Genomic DNA, 24,145 nt, shown 5'->3' with positions numbered 1-24,145 from the left:
CCTGCCTCAGCCTCCCGAGTAGCTGGGACTACAGGCGCCCGCCAACACGCCCGGCTAATTTTTTTTTTGTATTTTTAGTAGAGACGGGGTTTCACCGTGTTAGCCAGGATGGTCTCGATCTCCTGACCTCATGATCCACCCGCCTCGGCCTCCCAAAGTGCTGGGATTACAGGCGTGAGCCACTGCGCCCGGCCATAAAGAAAAGATTTCATCTGCGAACCCAAAATATCTGAGACAGATCTCAGTCAATTTAAGAAGTTTTTTTTGCCAAAGTTAAGGGCTCATGACCATTACACAGCCTCGGGAGACCTGACAATGTATGCCAAAGGTGGTTGGGGCACAGCTTGATTTTATACATTTTAGGGAGATACGAGACATCAATCAATATGTGCAAGATATACATTGGTTCCTTCCGGAAAGGTGGAACAAATTGAAATGGGGAGGAGGCTTCCAGGTCATAGGTAGGTAAGAGACAAGTGGTTCCATTCTTTTGAGTTTCTGAGTAGCCTTTCCAAAGGAGGCAGTCAGTTATTCACTTATCTCTGTGAGCAGAGGGATGACTTTGAGTTCTGTCTGCTGTCCTTTGTCCACAAGGAAATTCCTTGTGAGGGAGGCACATAGCTTTTTTTATTTATTTATTTTATTTTTTTTTATTTTATCTTAGTAGCTATCTTTTCTAGGAATAGAATGGGAGGCAGGTTTGCCCTAAAGAGTTCCCAGCTTGACTTCCCTTTGGCTTTAGTGATTTGGGAGTCCCAGGATTTATTTTCCTTTCACACATCTAATCTCATTAAAACACAAACAAATCATATTCTCCCTCTATTCAAAAACCACTATGGCTTCCTGTTGTACTCAGGAGAAAAGTCTACATGCACTTTGTAAGCTGCCATTCACCTTCAACCACCACTCTCACCTCAGTCTCTGCCCCAGCCACCCTGGCTTCCTTCCTGCTTCTGAAACTTTTCACTCACTGTTTAGTCATCCTCAAATCTTCCTTCCCCAGATATTCCTGAACTCACCTCCAATCACTACCACTCTCTTCCAAGTTTTTTTTGCAAAAGGTTTCAGTGAGACCTTTTCTGGTTACTTATTTAAATTGTATCCACAATCCCTACCCTCACCAGTTGCATTACTGATCCTGCTTCTGGATTCTATGTCCCTTGCACTTTGAACCTTCCCCAGTAGTAAATGATATTTATGTTTACTTTGTATATTATGTCTGTCCCTGCTTCAGTAGAATTGAATGCATGGATTTTTTTTCCTGTTTTGTTCATGGACATATCAATAAAAGTTTTAACAATGTGTGGCACACACTAAACATTCAAAAATATGTAGTGAGCAAATGGATATGTAAATAAATGCAACGCTGTGCCTTGCTGTGATGAAATCATGACTATGATTAAATGGGGAAGGACTATTTTATTAGGATTAGACAATGTATTCAAATCATGTTAGTATCATTTATGATGCATAACATTTTGGGGGGTTCTATCATACTTCTCATTAATAAAATAATTATAGCAAGATGAGTGTATCAAGTAAACTTCAGCAATTTTCAATCATACTAACATTGTTGCATTCTTTTTTCCTGTAAAGTCTTGTCTTTAGCTATAGTATAGGCACTGAGTAAGAAAGTTGTTGTTAAGATAATACTTTTAGTTTATTACATTTATTTATTGTTCTAAACTGTGAGGATGGAACACAGGGTACAGGCATGTGTTACATACTGCCAAATCACTTGCTTATCAACAAGTAGGATAATGCCTTTCTCCTGTTTATGTTCATTGTCTTAAATTTTATTCTGTATTTTAATAGCCATTTCTTAATATTTATTAAACTAATATACTAATACTTATTTTTGCAGTATGCAACTTAAATCTATCCAAGTTTTTAGAAATAGAGGCTAAAATTATAGTTGTCTTAATTTCATCTAGTATACTGCAATTTCTATACAAAAATAGAAATTTCTAGTATATGTGATCATTTATTATCTTTAACAAAATTTCCCTGCAAAGTAATATATTTCCAACACATTTGAGCCTCATACTGTGAAAATTTATTTTAAAAGACCTTTTCTTTTCTATATTTTGTCATCCAGACTATAATATTAAATCACATCTTTCCAATTGTGTTTTTAGGTTGTATTCAGTTGGAGGTCGTGATGGAAGTTCCTGTTTGAGTTCAATGGAATATTATGATCCTCATACAAATAAGTGGAACATGTGTGCTCCCATGTGTAAGAGGAGAGGGGGTGTCGGAGTGGCCACATGTGACGGTTTTCTTTATGCAGTAGGAGGTCATGATGCTCCTGCTTCAAATCACTGTTCCCGGCTACTGGATTATGTAGAAAGGTAAGACCCCAAGGACACTGTTACAGCAAAAGAGACAGTGCAAATCACATTGATGCCTGATTCAAGTGATTGGAAAAATTGCATTATTTAGGAAGGGTAAATTCAACACCTAGAGATACATTTTTAACTCCTTTCTCTCTCTCCCTCTCTCTGTCCCTCTCTCTCTCTCTCTCACACACACACACACACACGTACTTTATTTTCTTATTCTTTTATTCCTTGCTTCCTCCCTTCAACTAATATTTATTTAAATTCCTACAATGATTTTTCACAAGTCCTTAAATAATCTTTAAATTTCTTCTTGATATACTTTTAAAACACACATTAAAACGAAGTTTTGAGTGATTTATGAAACACGAATATTTGTTAACACTTTAAAAAATATTGGATATTTTGCTTCCGTGTTCTATTCTTCTGTTCTTGTTTGTTTTACTACCCTTTCAAACTCTCAAAGGTGAATTATTAAGTTCTTATTTTATGACATACCATTTTTAACATAAGACAGACTGATTGGAGCTATATTTTTAATAATCCTGGTGTATGAAGGAAACATAGGTTCTCTTATAACTCTTTCTAAAATTGACCAGGTGCATAGAAGCTAGAGTGGGATGACACCTTGGCTTCAGGCCTAGGAATACAATGCAGAGACTTCTGGCACAGCTATCCCTGAGTTCTCTTTGGGCTGTGCGTTACTTAGAACTATTATATGGCAGTAAGGACTGGAGTCCTTAGTAAGATGCATGGTAATATTTCCTATTACATAGGATACATAATGATCCATGGGGAAATGAGGAAAAGTCAATTGGTTTATCAATTGGTATAAGGTAAGTAACTCTACTGTAATAAATAACTTTAAAACCCTCAGTGGTTTAATACCATGATGCTTTTTTTCCTCATTCATGCTACATATCCGTGATATTACCACTCTGGTACTCAAAATGAAAAATAACCTAGAATATTGATCATTGCTGGTCTCTATGTCAAAAGGAAAAAGCCAGAGAGTAGTAAATTTTTCACTGGTCTTTAAAGCTTTCAACTGCAAGTAATAGAATTCTCTTTTGTTTGTACTACAATGACAAACCAGTAACATGGCCACAGAAAGCTTTATGGGAGTGGGAGAGCAGTATCCCAACTTGTATCTGGGAGAAAAGCGAGATGTCTGGCTGATAGCACTGACAGCAGAAAAATTTTCCTTTTTATGTTAGGAAAACACAGTCTGTATCCTGATTGAGGCCTGTAAGTGCTATAGATGGTAGAAAAAGGATATTCTTTCCCATATATGAAATTTTTTCTAAGGATGTGTAATTATTTTTACTGAGGATAAGTCCATTGGCAAGAGATGGTTTTTGGTAAGCAGGCTGTGTTCAAATTGAATAAAATACAGAAACAATATTTACCAATATTGCTACTCTGTGAAATGGACTGTAGCTTTATGGCTGTATACACGTTGAGAAAGGCATTAAGTTCATTGCATTTTCACTTTAATATTTTCTAGTCCACGGAAATCAGGAACTACACGTGTCACAATGAAGACAGTGGCCAGAGTCCTAATAGGTTTATACTTTTATACTCACAAATGTACAATCATTTATTTTTAAAATGCTGCTAATAGACTGACAACTGACTCATTTACATTTTCTCTGCTAAATTCTTGAGTAAATGAAGAGATGAATATGATGAGCCTCCTACTTTTACCTTGAATATCTCATATAAATGCTGCTAATGAAATGATATTTCATCCAAATATTCTCATCCAACTCGACTTTATAATGTATTGAAATGTTGTTTGTGAACAGAGGCATAAATAATTCAGTCTAGGAATACATTTATGTTGGAAAATTACATTTAAATAAGCATGGCTATTTTGAGTTATAGGAGTGCAGTGGATATGAGCAGCTTAAGTAATGCAGAAGCACGCAGCATTATCACGATTCTTATCCTAGCTCATACTACCCGTCAGATTAGTAGCACTTTTGCACTTTTTATAACATATTGTCTATATTGATTTCACATGTAACTCCTCAATAAATCAAGATATGCAACTGTGCCTCTGTGGAACCATTTTGCACATAGAATGTAAAAATGTTTTGCAGTATATAATCATAGGCAAACATCATTAGAAATAGCAAGAATTTGTAGAGAGATGGATAGATCACATTTTATTATATCACAATGATTTCCTATAGAAATGTAAACTATTATATAATGGTGGTGTTAAGTACAGTTATATAATGTTTATCAAAAATTGTTTGCACTCAGGATGTCTTAAGCACAAATAATACTGGCACTTCAAATCAGAGAAGGTAGAAGGCAGGGACTGAATGAGAATGAGGACTTTAGAATAGTTTATGGAACAGATGAAAACTAATTTTGTGACTGAGCCTCGCCCTAGTAAGAGCATCTTGGTGGACAAAATCAGTGTCCAAAATGTGCATTGAGTTTCAGGAGAAGTTAGGTCCAGAAGATGTGATCTATTAGGCAAAGAACATTCATTCATTTACCTATTTAGTCAGCAACTATTGTTTTTCATGTATTTGGCACTATGCTATACAGAGCTTACAGTATTAGAAGAAAGAGACAAATAAATAAGTAAACCTTTAAGATACCAAACAAAATTGGAATCTAGGCAACAGATCAGAAAATATGCTCAAAGGCATCAGTCCCACTGCTGAGTAATAATAGATCAGAACCACCTTTGCCCTCACATCTGCATCCTGGTAATGAGGGCTGGTGAAAGAAGGGTGTCAAGATAATAGGAACCTTCTATACCAGACTTTGTAATACCCACTTCTGCATCTTCTAATTCATTCTTCTTATAGTTGCCAGAGGGATCATTTCATATTGCAAATTTGACCAGAAAGAAAAATTGAGTTTTATTTCTTTGTACCAATTATTAACATTATAATTAAAATTCTTTTTACATCTTTTTTTTTTTTAACTAAACTGGGTGCCATGTGCTGATACTGCCCAAGATAGCTTTCCACCCACCTCTATATTCTTGTGCTTGGTACAATTTCTGGCACAGAATAGGCACATAACAAGAATGTATTGAATCAATCAGACACTAAGAAAAATGAACCTCAGTATTTCCACAAGGAAAACTTTCTTGAGATAAACTGTAAATAGGTTGTTATACAGACAAATGAATTGATAGAGAAATTATAGAAGATAAATGGATAGATAGACTGATAGAGCAGAAGGATGGGTGGATGTTGAGATGGATTCATGGAAAGGCAAATGTAATCATTTGAGGTTTACTTTATGACCCAGAATATCATAAAATTTGGTAGAAATTTGTTTGGTATTGCAAATCCAGATGTGCATTTGCCTCAACTTGGCAGAGTATTATTTCCATATACTTTAAGCAGAAAATTTTTGAGATAGACAGGGCCTCAAGAGGTAAGCAATTGTTCAAATACTAATTGAAAAGTATATCCTTATATCTTATCTAAACACTATTAACAAATGAGTATCAAAACAATTTTGATGTATTATTGTGATGTGCTGCTTCTCCCTTTCCCCCTTCCCCTTCCTCCCCCAAACCCTTTCTCATTCAATATATTATTGCTGGAGTCAGCTGCATGAGTGCAGCGTGAAAGAACTAGCTAGTCTGTTGTTGTCATTGTTTTTCTGTTACTGTGCATTCATAATGTTTGCTAATGGCTAGCAAATTATGCTCAAATTTTGGATAGACTATGTTAATATGAGGATTATATTAGTCCATTTTCATATTGCTATAAAGAACTGCCGTAGAGTGAGCCGAGATCACGCCACTGCACTCCAGCCTGGGCAACAGAGCAAGATTCCGTCTCAAAAAAATAAAATAAAATAAAACTGCCTTAGACTGGGTAATTTATAAAGAAAAGAGGTATAATTGACTCATAGCTCCACATGGCTGATGAGGCCTCAGGAAACTTACAATCATGGGAGAAGGGGAAGCGGGCATGTCTTATATGGCAGCAGGCGAGAGAGAGTGCACAAAGGAGGAATTTGCCAAACAGTTATAAAACCACCAGATCTCATGGAAACTCACTCACTGTCACAAGAATAGCATGGAGGAAACCACCCCCATTATCCAATCACCTCCTGCCAAGTTTCTCCCTCAGCACCTGGGGATTACAATTCAAAATGAAATTTGGGCGGGGACACAAAGCCTAACCATATCAAGGATTCTATGCTAACCTAAGTATTTAGGAGCCCTGCTTTATGAGTAGATACAGCAATTGTTAGTTGATACAATAGCTATACCAATAGCAAATAGTGATTTGCTATTTCCCTCAATGGCTTAGGAGGAGCGACAGAGAAAGAAGGTGACAGAATAACCTGCTGTCCTTAGATATGCTGCCCAGAATTCTTCTGGCATCATGATAATTTATCTGCATGTTTTGAGGAAGAAGGATTCTGTGGAAATACAAATATGCACGAACAAATGAAACATGCATTATTCTATATAGATAGAAGGATACCGGCCAGGTGCAGTGGCTCGCACCTGTAATACTGGCACCTTTGGAGGCCGAGAACGGTGGATTGCTTGAGCTCAGGGATTTGAGACCAGCCTGGACAACATAGCAAAATCCCATCTGTACTAGAAATAACAAAAATTAGTGAGGTGTGGTGGCACATGCCTGGAGCCCCAGCTACTTGGGAGGCTGAGGCGGGAGGATCACTTGAGCCCGGGGAGGTTGAGGCTAAGGTGAGCCATCATTTGCCACTGCACTCCAGCCTGGGCAACAGAGTGAGACTCTGTCTCAAAAAATATATAAATAAATAAATAAAATAAAAATAATTTGGATTTATATTGCTAATTATGGTTTTCTGTCATATTAGTAGAGGAAGTGATTATATAAATAATCTATTGTTCTTTAGTTTTGAACTGTTAAGTGTATCAAATTTTTAAAATTTGTTTAAACTGGCATTCAGATTTCCTGGGTATAATCCATGTTCTGCTGACTGATAATAGTTAAAATAATTTTTAACTATTTATTTTGTGTTTATTGTGACAACTGCATCTGAAAGGAGTCAAAGAGGTGTTTAGCTTTTTCTTGTTTTCTTTTTGTTCTGTCAACGACTCATTTCTCCTTTCCTCAACCTTGAAAAATTGATGTAATAAAATATGACGTAAGTCAAAATAGAACTTTTCATCCATCATTATACAGAAGTTGAAATCAAATTAACTTTAAAATTTATTTGCATTGAAAATGAACAACAGATATTGAGAAGGGAAGCAGAAATTTATTTTTTCCATCTTTCTTTCTGGATCATACTATGCCCATTATATTTTTAAGAAGGGGATTTAAAAAGTTGGGAGAATATCAACAAGTACATCAGAAAAGACTACACATTTAAAATAGACATTAAGCACATCATCAGCATAAGAGCCTGAAACACCCTGAATATATTGAGGAGATTTTTTCTAACATTGTGCTGACTGCTTTCTCCTCTGTCTTGGGGTTAAAATTAACAGTGAACTCAAAACCATTTCAAGGTTTTGTAATCATTTGAGGTTTACTCTATGACCCAGAATAGCGTAAAATTTGGTAGAAATACCATGTATACCAACAAATATTGTCTATAAGGGTAACAATTATACCACTACCATTATTTATATGTTTTTTAGAAAGTTATATGTTATAAACTAAAATGTGAAAAAAATATTTTCATTTCAAATATATTAGAATCTACCCTAAAACTTTAATTCTTAGAGTTCTCTTAGGACAGAATCGATTTGATAAAGCATGTATATAAATCCAATGTGAGTTTATCACATAAAGGCACATTTGGTTTACTATTGAAAAGAGTAATAAATGTAACTTAATACATTGACAATTAAATGAATATCTGAATAAGTGAAAAAATGATAAAAGTCAATATCTAGTCATTATAGAAAATGCTCACCAAACTTGAAAAATAAACTAATGTTGTTAATTTGATCATGAGAATCTACAAAATACTCATAGTCAAATATTGAAATGTTTTGTGATTGTCATTAGAATGAGAAGCAAAAAATGACTGTTAATACCATTTTTATTAGACATGTTAACAGAACAACTAGCCAGTGTTAGGCAATAAAAAGAAAGCAAATTGCCAACAATTGGAAAGGAATAAATAAAAATGCCAGTATTCAAGATTATGTGATAAATATCGAATACTTTCATATGAATCACACTAGAAACTGTTAGATTGAATTAATAAGATTGCTATATACTCAGTCAATATAAAAAATTAACTGCGCTGGGCATGATGGGTTATGCCTTTAATTCCAGCTCTTTGGGAAGCCAAGTCAGGTGGATCACTTGAGCCTAGGAGTTTGTCACCAGACTGGGTGACATAGTGAGATCTCATCTCACTAAAATTTAAAAACAGTAATAAGAAAAATAAAAAATTAGCCAGGCATGGCGGCACGTGCCTGTAGTCCCAGCTACTCTGGAGGTTAAGGTGGAAGGTTTGCTTGAGCACCAGAGGTAGAGGTTGTGGTGAGCCGAGATTGCACCACCGTCTGGGTGACAGACTGAGGCCTTGTCTCAAAAACAAACAAGCAAACAAAACCCAAAAAAACAAAAACAAAAAACAAACAAAAAAATTTATAAATTTAATGCAGTCTTTTTTAAATTAAAATTTTTTCATATAGTTTGATTGTGGTTGTGTGTATATTGGAAATATGATCCTAAAATTTAAATAAAAGTGAAAAGGGTCCTAAGTTCCAAGACAACCTTGAAAAACTATATATAAAGGCTTATTATTAAATTATTTTAACTAGACATTGTAGTAACAATACACTATAAATAAGTAGACAAATGGAATAGATTTGTGCTCAGAAACAAAATCACACATACGAAGAATCTTGAATATGGCAAAGGAGAAACCAAAGAGGAGTGAGGAAAGGCCGCCAGTATGACAAATGTGGCTGGGTGATTTGGATATCTCATGTGGAAAATTGTAGTCTTACCCTCTATTGCATATCACATTAAACAGCAACTCATGCTAGATTTTAGATTTAAATATGACCCATAAAGCAATAAAGCTGTTAGAATACAACACAGGAGATCACCTTCAAAAAAAATGAGGTGTGAAAGACTTCTTAACCTGGACCTACATAAGATCATCTATAAAGAAAATATTACAGTAAAACGTCTTCAGAAGATACCATTTAGAGGGTAAAGAGTTGTTGGAGAGTGCCGGGAGTGCATTTAGAGGGTAAAGAGTGTTGGAGAGAAACTATTTGCAATACATATACCAACAAAGGCATTGTTTCCAATATATAGGTAAATTCTAGATATCATTTCTAAAAGAACAGAAAAACTAGGCAGAAGATTTGAACAAGAACTCTTCAAGAGGTGATATCCAGATAGGCAATGACTACTGGGAAAAAAAAAATGATTGGATGGCATTAGTCATCAGGGAAATGCAAATTAAAATTATAATATTATACCATCACCTACCCACCAGAAAGTCTAAAATGAAAAAGCACATAACACACATAATACTGCATGTTGGAGAGAAAACAGAACAACTGACACGCTCATTACACTGATGGTAGGAGTGGAGTGTAAATTAACACAGCCTCTTTGTAATACCAATTGTCAACATTTACCACATTTCAAAGTATACACTCTCTTCGACCCAGAAATCCCATTGCTAATATCCATTAGAAATGCATACATACAAAAACATCTGAATGAAAATGTTTATTAGGAACATTATTACCGTTATGCAGTTCTAAACAAATAATTTGTATTGAAATTAATTGTTTCATATTTTCAGAATATAAATAGTTTTTAAAGTCTAGAAACATTTCTTTTGATAATGTCATGAAACCTGGTAAATGTTGGTTTTCTTTACAGGAAAAAATAAAAATATTTATTTTTAGCCAACACTATTGTCACTCTCTATTGCTCAAGTCACATCTAATTTCTTAAAATTAATTAATATATAGATTTTGTGATTAATATACTTGAAATCTATGTGCCACTCTTTTGAAGCAGGCTATCCATTCTCACAGCATGGACCTTCATTTATTTCTTTTTTTGTTTCTTTGGTTTTTAATTTGATTTCGTTTGTTTTACAGGCAAACCTACTGGACTATAAATCACTTCTTTATTGTTTAATTTTCTCTCTATCTAAATATCTCCTGTACAAACTTGGGAAAAGAAACATTGTCAATTCTATTTGTTAATAAAATAATGCTTTTATATTTAAAACAATTTTCCTCAAAAATGTTAAGGCCAATTATTATCCTTAAAGTATGAACATGACACTTATGCTTGAAAAATTAATGGTTTCTTAAAAAATTCAATTTGGTTTTACAAAGAGAAATTAACTTTTCTTCTGTGACTATCATATGCCTTTAACAAGTTTTCATTTTGTAGCTAATTTCAACCACTGTATACTGGCACTTCTTTGGCCTGAGGGCTATAAACTTTAATAGAGTCTCTGATACGGCGCTCACACTCTGACCGGGAAGGCCAAGGTAAGATGCAGGAAAGGCAGACAGCCTAAATACAGTAAGACCCCACACCCACCACCTTATTTAAAAAACAAACAAACAAACAAACAAAACAACTGGCAACTAAAGGCAAAAAATGGCTGCTTAGAATTCAAGATTTTCAGAAACATAACCTGAAAATGACAGAGTTCACGATTAGTAAATGTTTGGACAATGCTTATACATCTGTAGATTGCTTATTTCATTTTGGGGATAATAACTTTGTATGTCCCAGGCTGAGAGGTAAATCTCTGAGTTCCTGAATATAGAAAAATCAATTTAAAGTCATCATTTTGAGAACAAGAACAATGGCTACTGGGAGATTTTAAATTTGTGTGATCTCTTCCTAAATATCTGAGAGAGTGTGTCTATGTCAGGTGACTCAGATTTTGTTTTAGTTTGGTTTTACTGGTAAAATATAAACTTAAATATTATTACCATTACCAGATATTAATTAATAGATAGTCATTACACATTTCAGATATGTTACCTACTACTGAAAACAGGCACATCTAATTCAAAGATTTGTATTTTCCAACAAATGCATTAAAATTGTAGAATTACTTTTTAGAAAATTTAAAATATATGTGTATATATTTCTGATTGCAGGTTAGTATTTTTTAAATATGTATCAAAATGTAGGACAAATGAATATTTTTAAAATTTCCCCTGCAACATTTGAGTTTTACTTGAAGAACTAAACCTCTGGAAATTAGTTTATTATTGCTTAGCACACTAACATTTGCTATTTTCTCAGTTCCCATGACCTATTAAGTGTATATATATATATATATATTTGCAACATGATAAAGTCTGCTTTGCAGACAATATTTAACATAATTCTATAGAGTTGAATAATAATTAAATGAGGATAATATGAATTCAGAAAAACTGCTTGTGTGACAGGATGGTGACAAAATCCAGACTGTATTCTATATAAATTATTCACTTTAAAGTTATTTGTACTAGAAAAATTTTCTGACAAACAAAAAGCAACTGATACAATTAACTCCCCTATAATCATTACCCTGCTTCAACAACTATCACAAATTTGTTCTTATTGTTTCATCCATTTTTCTGCCCTCTGTCCTTCCCTTTTTCCCTAAAGTTTTGTAGAGAAATTTCCAAACATGTTTTCAACCCAAAACATTATTGAATTATTCCAGAAACAAAAAAAAATAATAAGGACTTTATTTTTTAACGTAACTCCAATGTTATTATTCCGCTAATAAAAACTTCAATAATTGCTTATTAAAAGGTAATGCTTGGGTTCTCACTGATATTCCAAAAAGTCTCAAACATTTTTTAACAGTTGGTCTGTTTGAATTAGGATCTCAGTAAGGGCTACTCACTATATTTTGTTATATTTCTAACTCGTATTTAACTTAGAACAGTTACTTCTTCCTAATTATTTACTCTTTATCTTTTGCTATTGGTTATTAAATATTTAGTCAGTTACTTTATAAAATATTCCACATTCTGGATTGAACTATTTTCTCCCTTGTGGTACCTTTTATTTTCTCATGTTTAAAAATCTTTGCATATTTCAAAATGTTTGTGGAAAGGGTTTAAATATTTTTAAAGGAGATTTTGATGGCATAGATTGTGTACTTGTGTTGGTGTGTGTATCTATGTAGGTCTGCGTCTATCTGCGATGTTTTGTGTTTATTAAATACAGAACTAAAAATTAAATTTTTATGTGCTGGGCAGCCTATGTTTCAAGGTGATCCTGGTTTTCTAGCATTCGACCAACACCTCGTTTTACACATCATCTTGGCAATGCACAAACCCCCCAACCACAGTGTGCAAAATTACATAACATTGTGGGTAATATGAATATTCTCTGTGAAATATAAATTCCAGATCTTCTGTAGCAACCTTGTTTATCTTCAGTAAAGTATAGGTATTTTTGTTTCTTCATTTGTTTTAGGAGTCTACCAGTTAAAAATTGAATGGGTGAAAAAAATTGGAGCAGGAAAACAAACTAAGAATTTCTTTGCTGTGTTTGTCAGAAAATCCTTTCTCACAGTTTTATTTTATATTCATTCTTCTGGGTTCTTACCAGCCTTTTTGTTTTTGTATCAGAACCTGCAATTGTGGGCCAAAGGCAAAGGTACGATTTCTTCATTCATTCAGAGTATTCATTAAAGGAGTCTTCAGGGTTTTGCTACTCAAAATATAAAATATCTGTATGTAGTATATGGTTATCAAATTTTCTTGAAAATAAATTTTTTGTTTAAATTTAAAAACAGTAACTTCAGTCTTCTGACATTGATCTCTTGAATTTCTGGTCTCTCCCTCACTGTGAATCCTGAGCAATGTCACTAAACCCAGCTGTGTTCATGTTATAATTATTTCCCCAAGTTTCAAAGGCTATTTTTCAATTGAGTAAACTGAAAGTACCTTCTTAGCCAGGGAATCAAACATCCCATAAGCTAATCAAAACTTACATCTTGAGGCACACCACTTCCTCAGTCTTTCTTGAACTTAGTCACACTACTTATCTGTGTCCTCAAAGCTGAATATACATTAAAACAAAAAACAAAACAAAACAACAACACTACAGTTATTTTTGCACAAATTTTTCCTTTTTTTTTCTAGCAAATTTAGGCTAGACTTTCAGAACCGGTTTAAAGGAAACTTCATCTATCGAGTATTCCACAATTCTCCCAGATTTTTAATGATTTCTTCTGCTTCATTACCATAGGAGTCTGCATACATCTGTTTTAAATACCCTAATTCTACTGTGGATAATAGTTATTTATATATCCAACACTTTTTTGTAGAAAGACATGACATTTATTTTTGTTGAATGAATCTGCATTCATCTGAGTCTGGATGCATTTTTAAAATACCTTAAAGTTTAGAAAGCTAGACATAATGGATGTTCGTTCTAGAACACCTGCTCAAATATTTGAGCTTTAGAGAAAAAAAAAAAAAAGTTTCCTTTTTCATGACAGGCTTTGTAAAAAGTAAAACTTTTATAGTAAAAGTTGAATGCAATTAGAATATGTTATGTACTATTGTCATTGGATTTTAGATATGATCCCAAAACAGACACTTGGACCATGGTGGCTCCTTTGAGTATGCCCAGAGATGCTGTTGGGGTCTGTCTCCTTGGTGACAGATTATATGCTGTTGGTGGCTATGATGGACAGACCTACCTCAACACTATGGAATCCTATGACCCACAAACTAATGAGTGGACACAGGTAAGATTGTCATCAGCATAATTCACCTCAAGGATAAGAATGTATTTCATTTACTTTCTGTGGAGGAGGGGTATACAAACAGTAATCTAGTCTAATTACCCTAAACCAAAAATGATTGTTTTTATCCAATATTGGGTTGATTTTGTAAAAAGTTCATTAAATTATACATTCTTCTGTACTTTTATTACTACAATACCAATAAAATGTATATTAAAAAGTGACATACATACTTAATAAGATTTCCATTTTCCACAACAAGAAACAGAATCTGAATTTAAGTTACCTGAAGCAAAAAATAAAAGTGTAATATATTGGTTCACAAAACCCTAACTTATAATGTTTGGTTTTAGGAACAATATAAAGGCTGCAGAAATCAACTTTCCTGGCATTCATTTTTGTTACTGCTTATTAGGTCCATTTTTATCTGTTGCAGAGAGAATTTTTCACCTGGTGGTGCTGCTGGAAAGTCCAAGTAGTAATCCCCACAGCCTTAAAACAGAAAAATAACCTTTTAAAAATCCTAGTTCAATTAAAGGAATAAACAGGAAAGGGCTTTGCATAGCCTGTCATGTAGTGAGTGCCCACTCCTTGTCAATCATTTTGTCCAGGAAGTTGGAGTAAAATGACTGGTTTATCTTAGGTAAGGCATTATGCCTTATATACACACTGTAGTTAGAGACTCAGGATCATGCTAGAATGAAGCAGCTCCCATTGTTATCACATAACTAGAGGATGCGTGTTGGTGTGTGTGAGTGTGATGGGAAGATGAGGCCAGGGCAAACGAATTATAGTGAAAAACATCTTAGCTGCATAGCTACTGTGGTCTTGCTTATGATGGAGGGAATCGATACATTCTGACTTGTGTCCTTACATATTTGATTTCTCTTTACTTTCATTCTTCTCCAAATCTCTCAATATTTCTATTATTTCTCACTTTTACCAGAAATCTAAAAGTAAGACACTGTTCAAATAAATAGTTTCCATCTAGGAGTGCAGTGCAGCTCTAAAGCTTTATTTAATTGAAGCAGAATAATAACCACATCTCCTCATATTGCCTTAGTGGGTGGAAGGATCTGATTTTGGTCAAAGAAATTGACTACAATTTATCTAAAGAACTTGAATACCTGATTAAAGTACATTTGTTTTAAAGATATTTTCTTTTAATGAAACATGATTTCCTTGATTTTGCCAGTTTTGATGGTATGCGTTCAGCAACAATATTTAGTCAGACTAACTTCAGAGTACAAAACCAAATTCCTAATGGCTAGACTAAGGTACCTACATTATGAATTTCTTCTCCTCTAAAGGAAAACTCTTGACTTCAACAAAAATACGTACATTTAGCCAAGTAAGTAAAAAGAAGGAGGAGTAGAGAAAAGAAGGGGAAATATCAAGAGATCTAAGTCTTGTTATTTTCTACATTTTACTTTAATTGCTAGAGAAGAAGCATTTCTTATTCAGAGAGCACTGTATGTAAAAAAAAAAAAAAAAAAAAGCAAGTAATGATTGCTTTTCACATTATTGCACTAAAATTTTGAAGGATATATTTTGACTCTGTACCTTTCTGAGTCCCTAGTGTTTCCAAAGCAAACCCTGCATGCATTAATTGACTGTTCATTTGCTAAGGAAATGTACTAGTTAAATGATGTGTATTTTAAATGTTCCACTTAAAAGAACATTAAATAAAGGAAGTTTATGTTTATATAAATGATGTAATATAATATCTGAATACATATTTATAATACAGAGACATTATGCTTATCATTCCTCTAAAATTGAAATCAAAACAATATATGTAGTAATAATAGGTAAATATATGTAGCAATAATAGGTAAATATATGTAGTAATAATAGGTAATAGACTTCTAAAGATCATTGTCCTTCATCTGTATTTTATTATTTTTTTTGGATCATACAGTATTTTACAAACAGCAAAGTGGCATTTAAAATATTTTATAACAACTTTATTTTAATACAATAAACATTAAATTTAAAACTATTAAGTTACTTTAAGATTTTGCTTCCATATCTTCTCATTATTTATATTTTTAAGACTCTCAAGGGGATGAGAAGCAGACCCACACAAAATCCCTTTAAAAATTTTCAGGATTCTAGCCTACTTGAAAAGTTTCCCATATTTGCTAAATACCTGTCACTTTCACTCTATATGTCCTATAAGTGGACTAAATTGGTTATTCCATATAATATTAACCACAAATGGCTGATTATTAAATAAGCAAAGTATACTAAAATATCCAAATATGTGAATATTTGGAAAAATACTCAGGTTAGCTTGAGTTGGAAATAGATTAGGAATCGATTAACAGTTTTGTGCCTTTGTTTTACAGAGATTGCATGCACACACCATATGTATAGATACACGTGTGTATCTATTTATGTTTTAAATAAATTTGACTTTTGTCATTTAACACCGGGCTTATTTTTTGTGTTTGATTTGAAAAAATAATGCACGTGCTTCAAGACATAAAGAGAACTTTATCCCATTTCTCTTAGCCTAAGTAAAATTGCCCTTTAATAATGTATTATCTTGGTATACTGTCATAGTACTATCATGCTGCATTCATCTACAGGTTGTAAGGAATCAAAGACAATTTGTCATTTATTATCCTGTCTCTACAGACTAGCATAGTTGCTGGCTGGGAGTATGAGGTAATATGAATGTTTCTCAAATAAATTGAGAATTATTGTTGCAACTAAGTATACTTTTTGTGTGTGCATTTCATTTATTTGTAAACAATAGATATATAAGATATATTGAGAATGATATATTGAGAATTCTGTTACAGAGAAGCCTGGTGAAATATCTACATTCGGCATTACTTTTATTTCATTGGTTCTGTGGCCAACCTTTTCAGGTTATCATATTACTCATGCTGAAAGGTACAACCCCTGGAGGGAGAGCAAAGGCAGATTTTTTAAAATATATATTAAATAAATCTGGACCAAGAGAAAGGAAAGAAAACTTTTCTTAAACATTTAAAATGTACTTATGTAGAAAAATACCAAATGTTTAAAATAGCATGATTAATTATTTGGTAAGAGAATAGCACTATGATAGAACTCAAGTGCACTGGGCAGAGAAATCTTCTTTCAGAAAATATGTGGAATGAGGCCTGACAAATGGGTAATAGCTAACCAGATGAAAATATGGGGAGTGCTTTGGCTTAAGGAACATTATTTGTAAGAGCCAGAGGAAGAACACGTGGTGTGTCTCACTGAGCAAGAAACAGAATCGTTAAGTTTTGAGAGATAGACGTGGTTTACATTATGTAACCTGAGCTATGTGGAAGACTGAATAAATGGATAGAATTAAACTTGTTGGAGATATATTTAGAGGGCTTGATGATTCAGATTTAGCGTTGAGCGAGGTAAAAAGAAGGGTCAAGGATTCTGTCTTGAACAACTGGGTGGAGAGGGGTGTCATTCACTGACATAAGAAACACAAGGGAAATATCACATTTTGTTTTTTGTAAACGAAAAGGATTCATTTTCACATGCACACATACACACATGCATATATATAGAGGTATAGATGTAGATGAAGATATAAAGTTAAGCTACTCACTCTATATGTAGTCTAGTACACAATACTGAGTATTGAATGGACATCAGGGAGCCTTTGGGAAAGTTTCCAAAAATACAATTACCCAATATTAATCCCATTTCCATTTAGTGATAGGGCTTGTGATCATATACAGTCATGCATTACTTAAAAATGAAATACAATCTGAGAAATTCATCCTTAGGCAATTTCATCATTGTGCACATATTACAGAGCATACTTAGACCAACCCAGATGGTATGGTCTACTACACACTGAGGCTGTATGATATAGCCTATTGCTCCTAGGCCACAAAGCTATATAGTATGTTACCATAATGAGTATTCTAGGTTATTGTAACAGAATGGTGTTTGTGTATCTAAACATATCTAAACATAGTAAAGGTATTGTAGAAATACGGTATAAAAGATAAAAAGTGGTACACACCTGTATAAGGCATTTAACCTGAATAGAGCTTGCAGGACTAGAAATTGCCCTGGGTGAGTCAGTGACGGGGTGATGAGTGAATGTGAGGGCCTTGGACATTACTATACGCTACTATAGACTTGAAAAACACTCTACACTTAGGCTACACTAAACTTATTTTAAAATATTTTTCTTTCTTTAATAATAACCTTAGCTTACTTATTTTTTTTTACTTTTTAAACTCTTAAATTTTTAAAAACTTTTTGACTCTTTTATAGTAATAGTTAGTTACATTAAAGCACGAACACATTGTCCAGCTGTATAATTTTTTTTCTTTATATCCTTATTCTATGAGCTTTTTTCTATTTTCAAAAAAGTGGTACAACAAGGTTTGTTTACACCAGTTTCAATACAAACATTTGAGCAATGCGTTGTGCTTTGATGTTAAGAGGGCTATGACATTACCAGACGATGCAATTTTTCAGTTCCATTATAATCTTATGGGACCACCATTGTATATGTAGTTCATCCATGACCAGAACCTCAAGGATGAAAATACAGCTATGCAGTGCATGACTGTATTTTGTAAATGCTTCTTAAATGACTCTGATGTGAAACAATCCATGAAAATCATTAGATGATAATAAAAGAAAGACCAGGGAAAGTACATGCATTTTGGAGTCAGGTAAACTTAGGTTTGCATACATTGATGCTGTGGGATTAACATATTGTCTCCTGATACTGTATTCACTCATCTCTCTCATGGAGATAACAGTACAAGATGTGATTACGAAGATAAGAGTGGTGACCTATAAAAATTATTCTTCACACAACTATGTCACGAATATATTCACATGCTCCTTCCCTACTCTCATTTTATGCAATAATTCTATGAGGGAGACAAATGATGTTACATTAAATTAGCTTTTACAAATAACCCATTAAAAGAATAAAAAATAAATATGTGGATTTTTTTAACCTACAGTGGGATGATGGGTAACAATAAATACATTCAAAATAACTGGTAGAAAATGGAGGTAATTTTCATATTTAGAGTGTAAGAATATGTCCTTTTTCAATCAATAAGATAATGTATGTGATTTGAGGCTTGTCTGCAGCTATTTTATTTCTTACATTTTATACACTTTCTTTTCACTCGGAAATAATATCATGTAATTTCTAGTCTACCCTGATATTCTTAGAAAACTGTAATAAAAATTATTGATATCAAAAAGCTCAAATTATCAAAATGTTGGCTTGTCTCCAAAGAATAAATTTTCATTACAAACTCTGTAAAAATTATTGTTTTTAATATATTTCTAACCATTTTCATATTCAGCATTATTAAAAAAATAGTTCTCATTTCAGTGATTGTCATAAGATGGAAAATTTTTAATAAGCATATAGCAATTATAATTATGGCCTATTTATGACAAAATATTGAATTTATTTCATTGTATGTCTCTGTCTAGAATGAATGAATAACACATTTAATTCAATACAATATCTGGGGAAATAACTTCAAAATCATTGCAGTAAGTGTAATAGCTATTTCATCTAAAATATACTCCAAGCTATCACTATGAAATATTATCACAAATGTGTCCATGCAAACTCCAGAATAGAGCTTTGATGGAAACTTTTCTATAGCAGGTTAATTTCAATAAAAATCATTAAATGTTCTATTACTGTTTTTAAAAACTCCATAAAAATTGTAGGCTTAAAAATTTTCAATATACAAATCATTGCTTTTTTAAAATGCCATTTTCAGTGTTTTCATTTTTATTATACTACTTCTGGCTAAAATGGGAAAACAAGCACATTTATTTATTATTTTCATGTAGATAATCTTTTAAAATATATTGTAAGTTTTATATTTTTCTATGAAAACTTTCTTAAGTTGTGTTTCATCTTTTTTAACAGATGGCTTCCTTGAATATTGGGAGAGCAGGTGCCTGTGTGGTAGTCATCAAGCAACCTTGACTTATTGATACTTTACTTGGAAAGATTTTACTTGCTGGAGTGGTTATTTTTATATTGAATGGCAAGAATGAGAACTTCCAGAGATGAAAACTCTTCAAGAACAAGGATCTCTGTAGCGTTACCTACTGATGTTAAAGAGTTAGTAGATCAAACAGAATAGTAGGAAACAAGAAAACATTAAACTTATACAGGAGCAATGTCTGGCCATATGTTAGTTGTTCGGGAATGGTTATTGGTAATTTGTTTTGTATTATAGCATACAATAACTAGAGTTACCAAAGGCTTGTTTTTTCTTGAGCATTTGAAAGGAGAGACCAATATTTGTGACATGGATAATTTCATGACCACAACTCATTCAATCATTTTATAGTCTATGGCAATATCCAAGAGATTGCCAAGAGTAGAAGACAGAATATTTCATCTGACAGAATCTGATTGATTTACTGTTCTTCTAATCATATGTGGTCATACCAGGAAGCAGAATTATGCTTTATTAAAACAAACCTGCTTCTGCCTCATTTTCTTAAGCTATGAGAACAATTAGAGAAACAGATTCATGCTTGTATCTTGCATTTGGAAAACAAACTGTCCTACTAATCAAAGCTGCATATCTCATCAGAGATAATGGTTGAATTTTATTGCAACCATATTGGCAATCTGAAACTGGCAAACGCAAAGGATTGTTTTCATTAGGCTTACCATGTTGCTTTGCTTTTTTAACACACTGAGCCAAAGATTCAGTATAATTATTGGGCTTTTGCCTTATGTTGAGTTCAGTGTAAGCATGGAAGCTAGTGATTCTGAATGATATATATATCCATTGCATGTTGAACTCCTTTAGAATTTTGTTCTTAAACAAACTTAGAATTTCAAAAGAAAAATACATGATCCATTAAGTTGGAGTGTTTATGATTATTGCTAGAAAGAAGGCAGACTTCATATTATCATCACCCATTTTTCAAACTTGTTACATTGATCTGTACATTATTTTAAGCCACATGTTTGTAATTGTTTAAAATATAAAGTGGAAACATTACACAATGTCCTTAATAAATAGGTCCATGTAAATTTTAATTACAATTAATAAATGATCAAAAAATTTGCATTTATCAGTGTATTTTTAATAAATTTTAAATCAAATGTAAGGATAAAGTCAACAAGGTATATACTTGCAGAGACAGGCAATTATATTGTCTGATTTTCAAATTTAAAGAAGTATTTATCTCCATAAAAACATAATACTATCCTGATACCAAATGTAATTTTAATTATTGTTTCTTCTGTATTCACCCACTTGAGACAGTTATCACTGGTGCCCAGAAAACACACATTGCTTAATAAGAGTGCTGAGACTAGTATAGGAGCTAGAAGAGGCAAGACAACCCTCTTTTATAAAAAAATCAATGAAAACTATGGAATTGACTTTTATTGTTAGGTGGCCAAAAATATTTGAAACCTAACAACCAAGGAAAATATTAAGAAACAGTTTGTCTTAAGGAAACATTAGGAAATTTGAATTTTCTCAAAATGAACACGTGGTCAAATGTATTAGACACAGTTTATTTCAGAAAAATGATGCCATTATAGCTAAAAAATAATAGGGTAATATCAATGATTATTTTTACATTCTGGTGAAAAATGTGTAACATCAAATTTACAATCTTCAGTATTTCCAAGTGTACATTCAGTAGTGTTAAGCACATTCACACTGTTGTGCAGCCAACTGATTTGCAAAACTGAACCTCTATACTCATTAAACAACTCCCTTTCTTCCTCTCCCTCCAGCCCCTGGCAACCACATTCTACTTTTTGTTTCTATGAATTTGATTACTGTAGAGGCTACATGTAACTGGAATTATACAGTAATTTTTGTAACGACTATATTTTACTTCACATAATGCCTCCAAGTTAATCTATGTTGTAGTATATGACAGAATGTCCTGTTTTAAGGCTGAGCAAAATTATATTGGATGTGTGTGCAATATTTTTTAATCCATTCATCTATGCATGGACACTGGTTGTTTTCACCTCTTTTGTGAATAATGCTGCTACAAATATTGATGTGCAAATATCTCTTCAAGATCCTGCTTTTAATCCTTTTAACGATATATAACAAAAGTGGAATTGCTGGGTCATGTGGTAATTGAAATTGTTTTTGGTTTTTTTCTTAGGAAGCACCATACTGTTTTCCATAATGGCCACACCATTTAGCATGCCCACGAACTGTGTGCAGAATATCCTTGTCAACAATTGTTTTTCTTTTCTGAAAGTAGTCTTCATAATGGGCATAAGATGATAGCTATTGCTTTGTGATTTTAATTTGCATTTCCCCAATCATTACTTGCTGGCTATTTTTATATAATCTTTGGAGAAATGTCTATTCAAGTCCTTTGCCCATTTTTTATTTTTTATTTTTTTATTTTTATTCTTCTATTTTATTTTCCTAGGCTTTAGGGGAACAGGTGGTGTTTGGTTAATGAGGAAGCTCTTTAGTGGTGATTTGTTAGATTTTGGTGCACCCGTCACCAGAGTGGTATACACTGTACCCAATTTGTAGTCTTTTATCCCTCACCCACCTCCGATCCTTTCTCCCAAGTCCCCAGAGTCCATTGTATTATTCTTATGCCTTTGTATCCTCATAGCTTAACTCCCACTTATGAGTGAGAACATACAATATTTTGTTTCCCATTAACGAATTACTTCACTTAGAATAATGGTCTCCAATTCCATCCAGATTGCTGCAAATGATGTTATTTCATTCCTTCTTATGGCTGAATGGTATTCCATTGTGTGTGTGTGTGTGTGTGTGTGTGTGTGTGTGTATATATATATATATATATACTATATATAGTATATATATCATATATATGCACACATACACAATGGAATACTATATATCATGTCATGTGATCATATATATAGTATTCCATTGTGTATGTGTGCATATATACATACATTCCATTATATATATACACACACCCCCCCACAAATGGAATACTATATATGAGATATATATATATCTATATCACAATTTTTTATCCACTAATTGATCAATGAGCATTTGGGCTGGTTTCATATATTTGTAATTGCTAATTGTACTGCTATAAACATGTGTGCAAGTATCTTTTTTGTATAATGACTTCTTTTCCTGAGTAAATACCCAGTACTGAGATTGCTCGATCAAATAGTAGTTCTACTTTTAGTTCTTTAAGAAATATCCACACTGTTCTCCACAGTAGTTGTACTAGTTAAAATTCCCACCAGCAGTGTAAAAGTGTTCCCTTTTCACGGTATCCCTGCCACATCTCTTATTTTTTAATTTTTTTATTATGGCCATTCTTGCAGGAGTAAGGTGGTATCACAATGTAGTTTTGATTTGCATTTTCCTGATCATTAGTGATGAGCATTTTTTCATATGGTTGTTGGCCATTTGTATATGTCCTTTTGAGACTGTCTATTCATGTCCTTCACCCATTTTTTGATGGGATCATTCATTTTTTTCTTGCTAATTTGTTTGAGTTCCTTGTAGATTCTGGATATTAGTCCATTGTCAGATGTATAGATTGTGAAGATTTTCTCCCCCTCTGTGAGCTGTCTGTTTACTCTGCTCCTTGTTTCTTTAGCTGTGCAGAAACTTTTTAGTTTAAGTCCCACCTATTTATCATTGTTTTTGTTGCATTTGCAAGTCAATAAATATGATACACCACATAAACAGAATTAAAAACAAAAATCACATAATCATCTCAATAGATGCAGAAAAACCTTTTGAAACAATTCAGCATCCCTTTATGATTAAAGCCCTCAGCAAAATCAGCATAAAAGGGACATACATTCTCATGTGTTAATATTACTTGGTGCATCCTAAATGAAGATTGTACTCATGTGTTCTTAAATATAGTATATGATTTGTGTATTTTAAGACCTATATTTATGACAGAATATTTTTCCTAAGCTCAATGTAATTGTGAAAAACTAATTTTAACTTATTTATTTCCCATCTTTATTTTGTAAATTTTTCTCCCTATACTCAGATATAATTTTAGAGATGGCTAATATGATATGATTTAATGAATAGTGTAAACTATTAACTATTATCGCCGGGCGCGGTGGCTCAAGCCTGTAATCCCAG

General features: G+C 33.0%; 1 protein-coding gene across 1 annotated transcript in view; it reads left to right on the top strand.

The window, feature by feature from the left end:
• The window catches only part of KLHL1 (kelch like family member 1), a 402,603-nt gene extending 381,482 nt beyond the window's left edge, over window positions 1–21,121 (top strand). Inside the window, exons 8-10 of the mRNA XM_032151000.2 lie at window positions 2,139–2,351; window positions 13,874–14,045; window positions 19,957–21,121. Coding sequence (XP_032006891.1) covers window positions 2,139–2,351; window positions 13,874–14,045; window positions 19,957–20,016 — 445 coding nt within the window. The 3' untranslated portion in view covers window positions 20,017–21,121. The remainder of the gene's footprint in view (window positions 1–2,138; window positions 2,352–13,873; window positions 14,046–19,956) is intronic.
• The last annotated feature ends 3,024 nt before the right edge of the window (window positions 21,122–24,145 follow it).

The sequence above is a fragment of the Hylobates moloch genome, unplaced genomic scaffold (genome assembly GCF_009828535.3).
Source record: "Hylobates moloch isolate HMO894 unplaced genomic scaffold, HMol_V3 SCAFFOLD_4, whole genome shotgun sequence".
In the NCBI taxonomy this organism is placed as follows: domain Eukaryota; kingdom Metazoa; phylum Chordata; class Mammalia; order Primates; family Hylobatidae; genus Hylobates; species Hylobates moloch.
The sequence above is the reverse complement of the archived record's forward strand: the minus strand, read 5'-3'. Positions and strand labels throughout refer to the sequence as shown.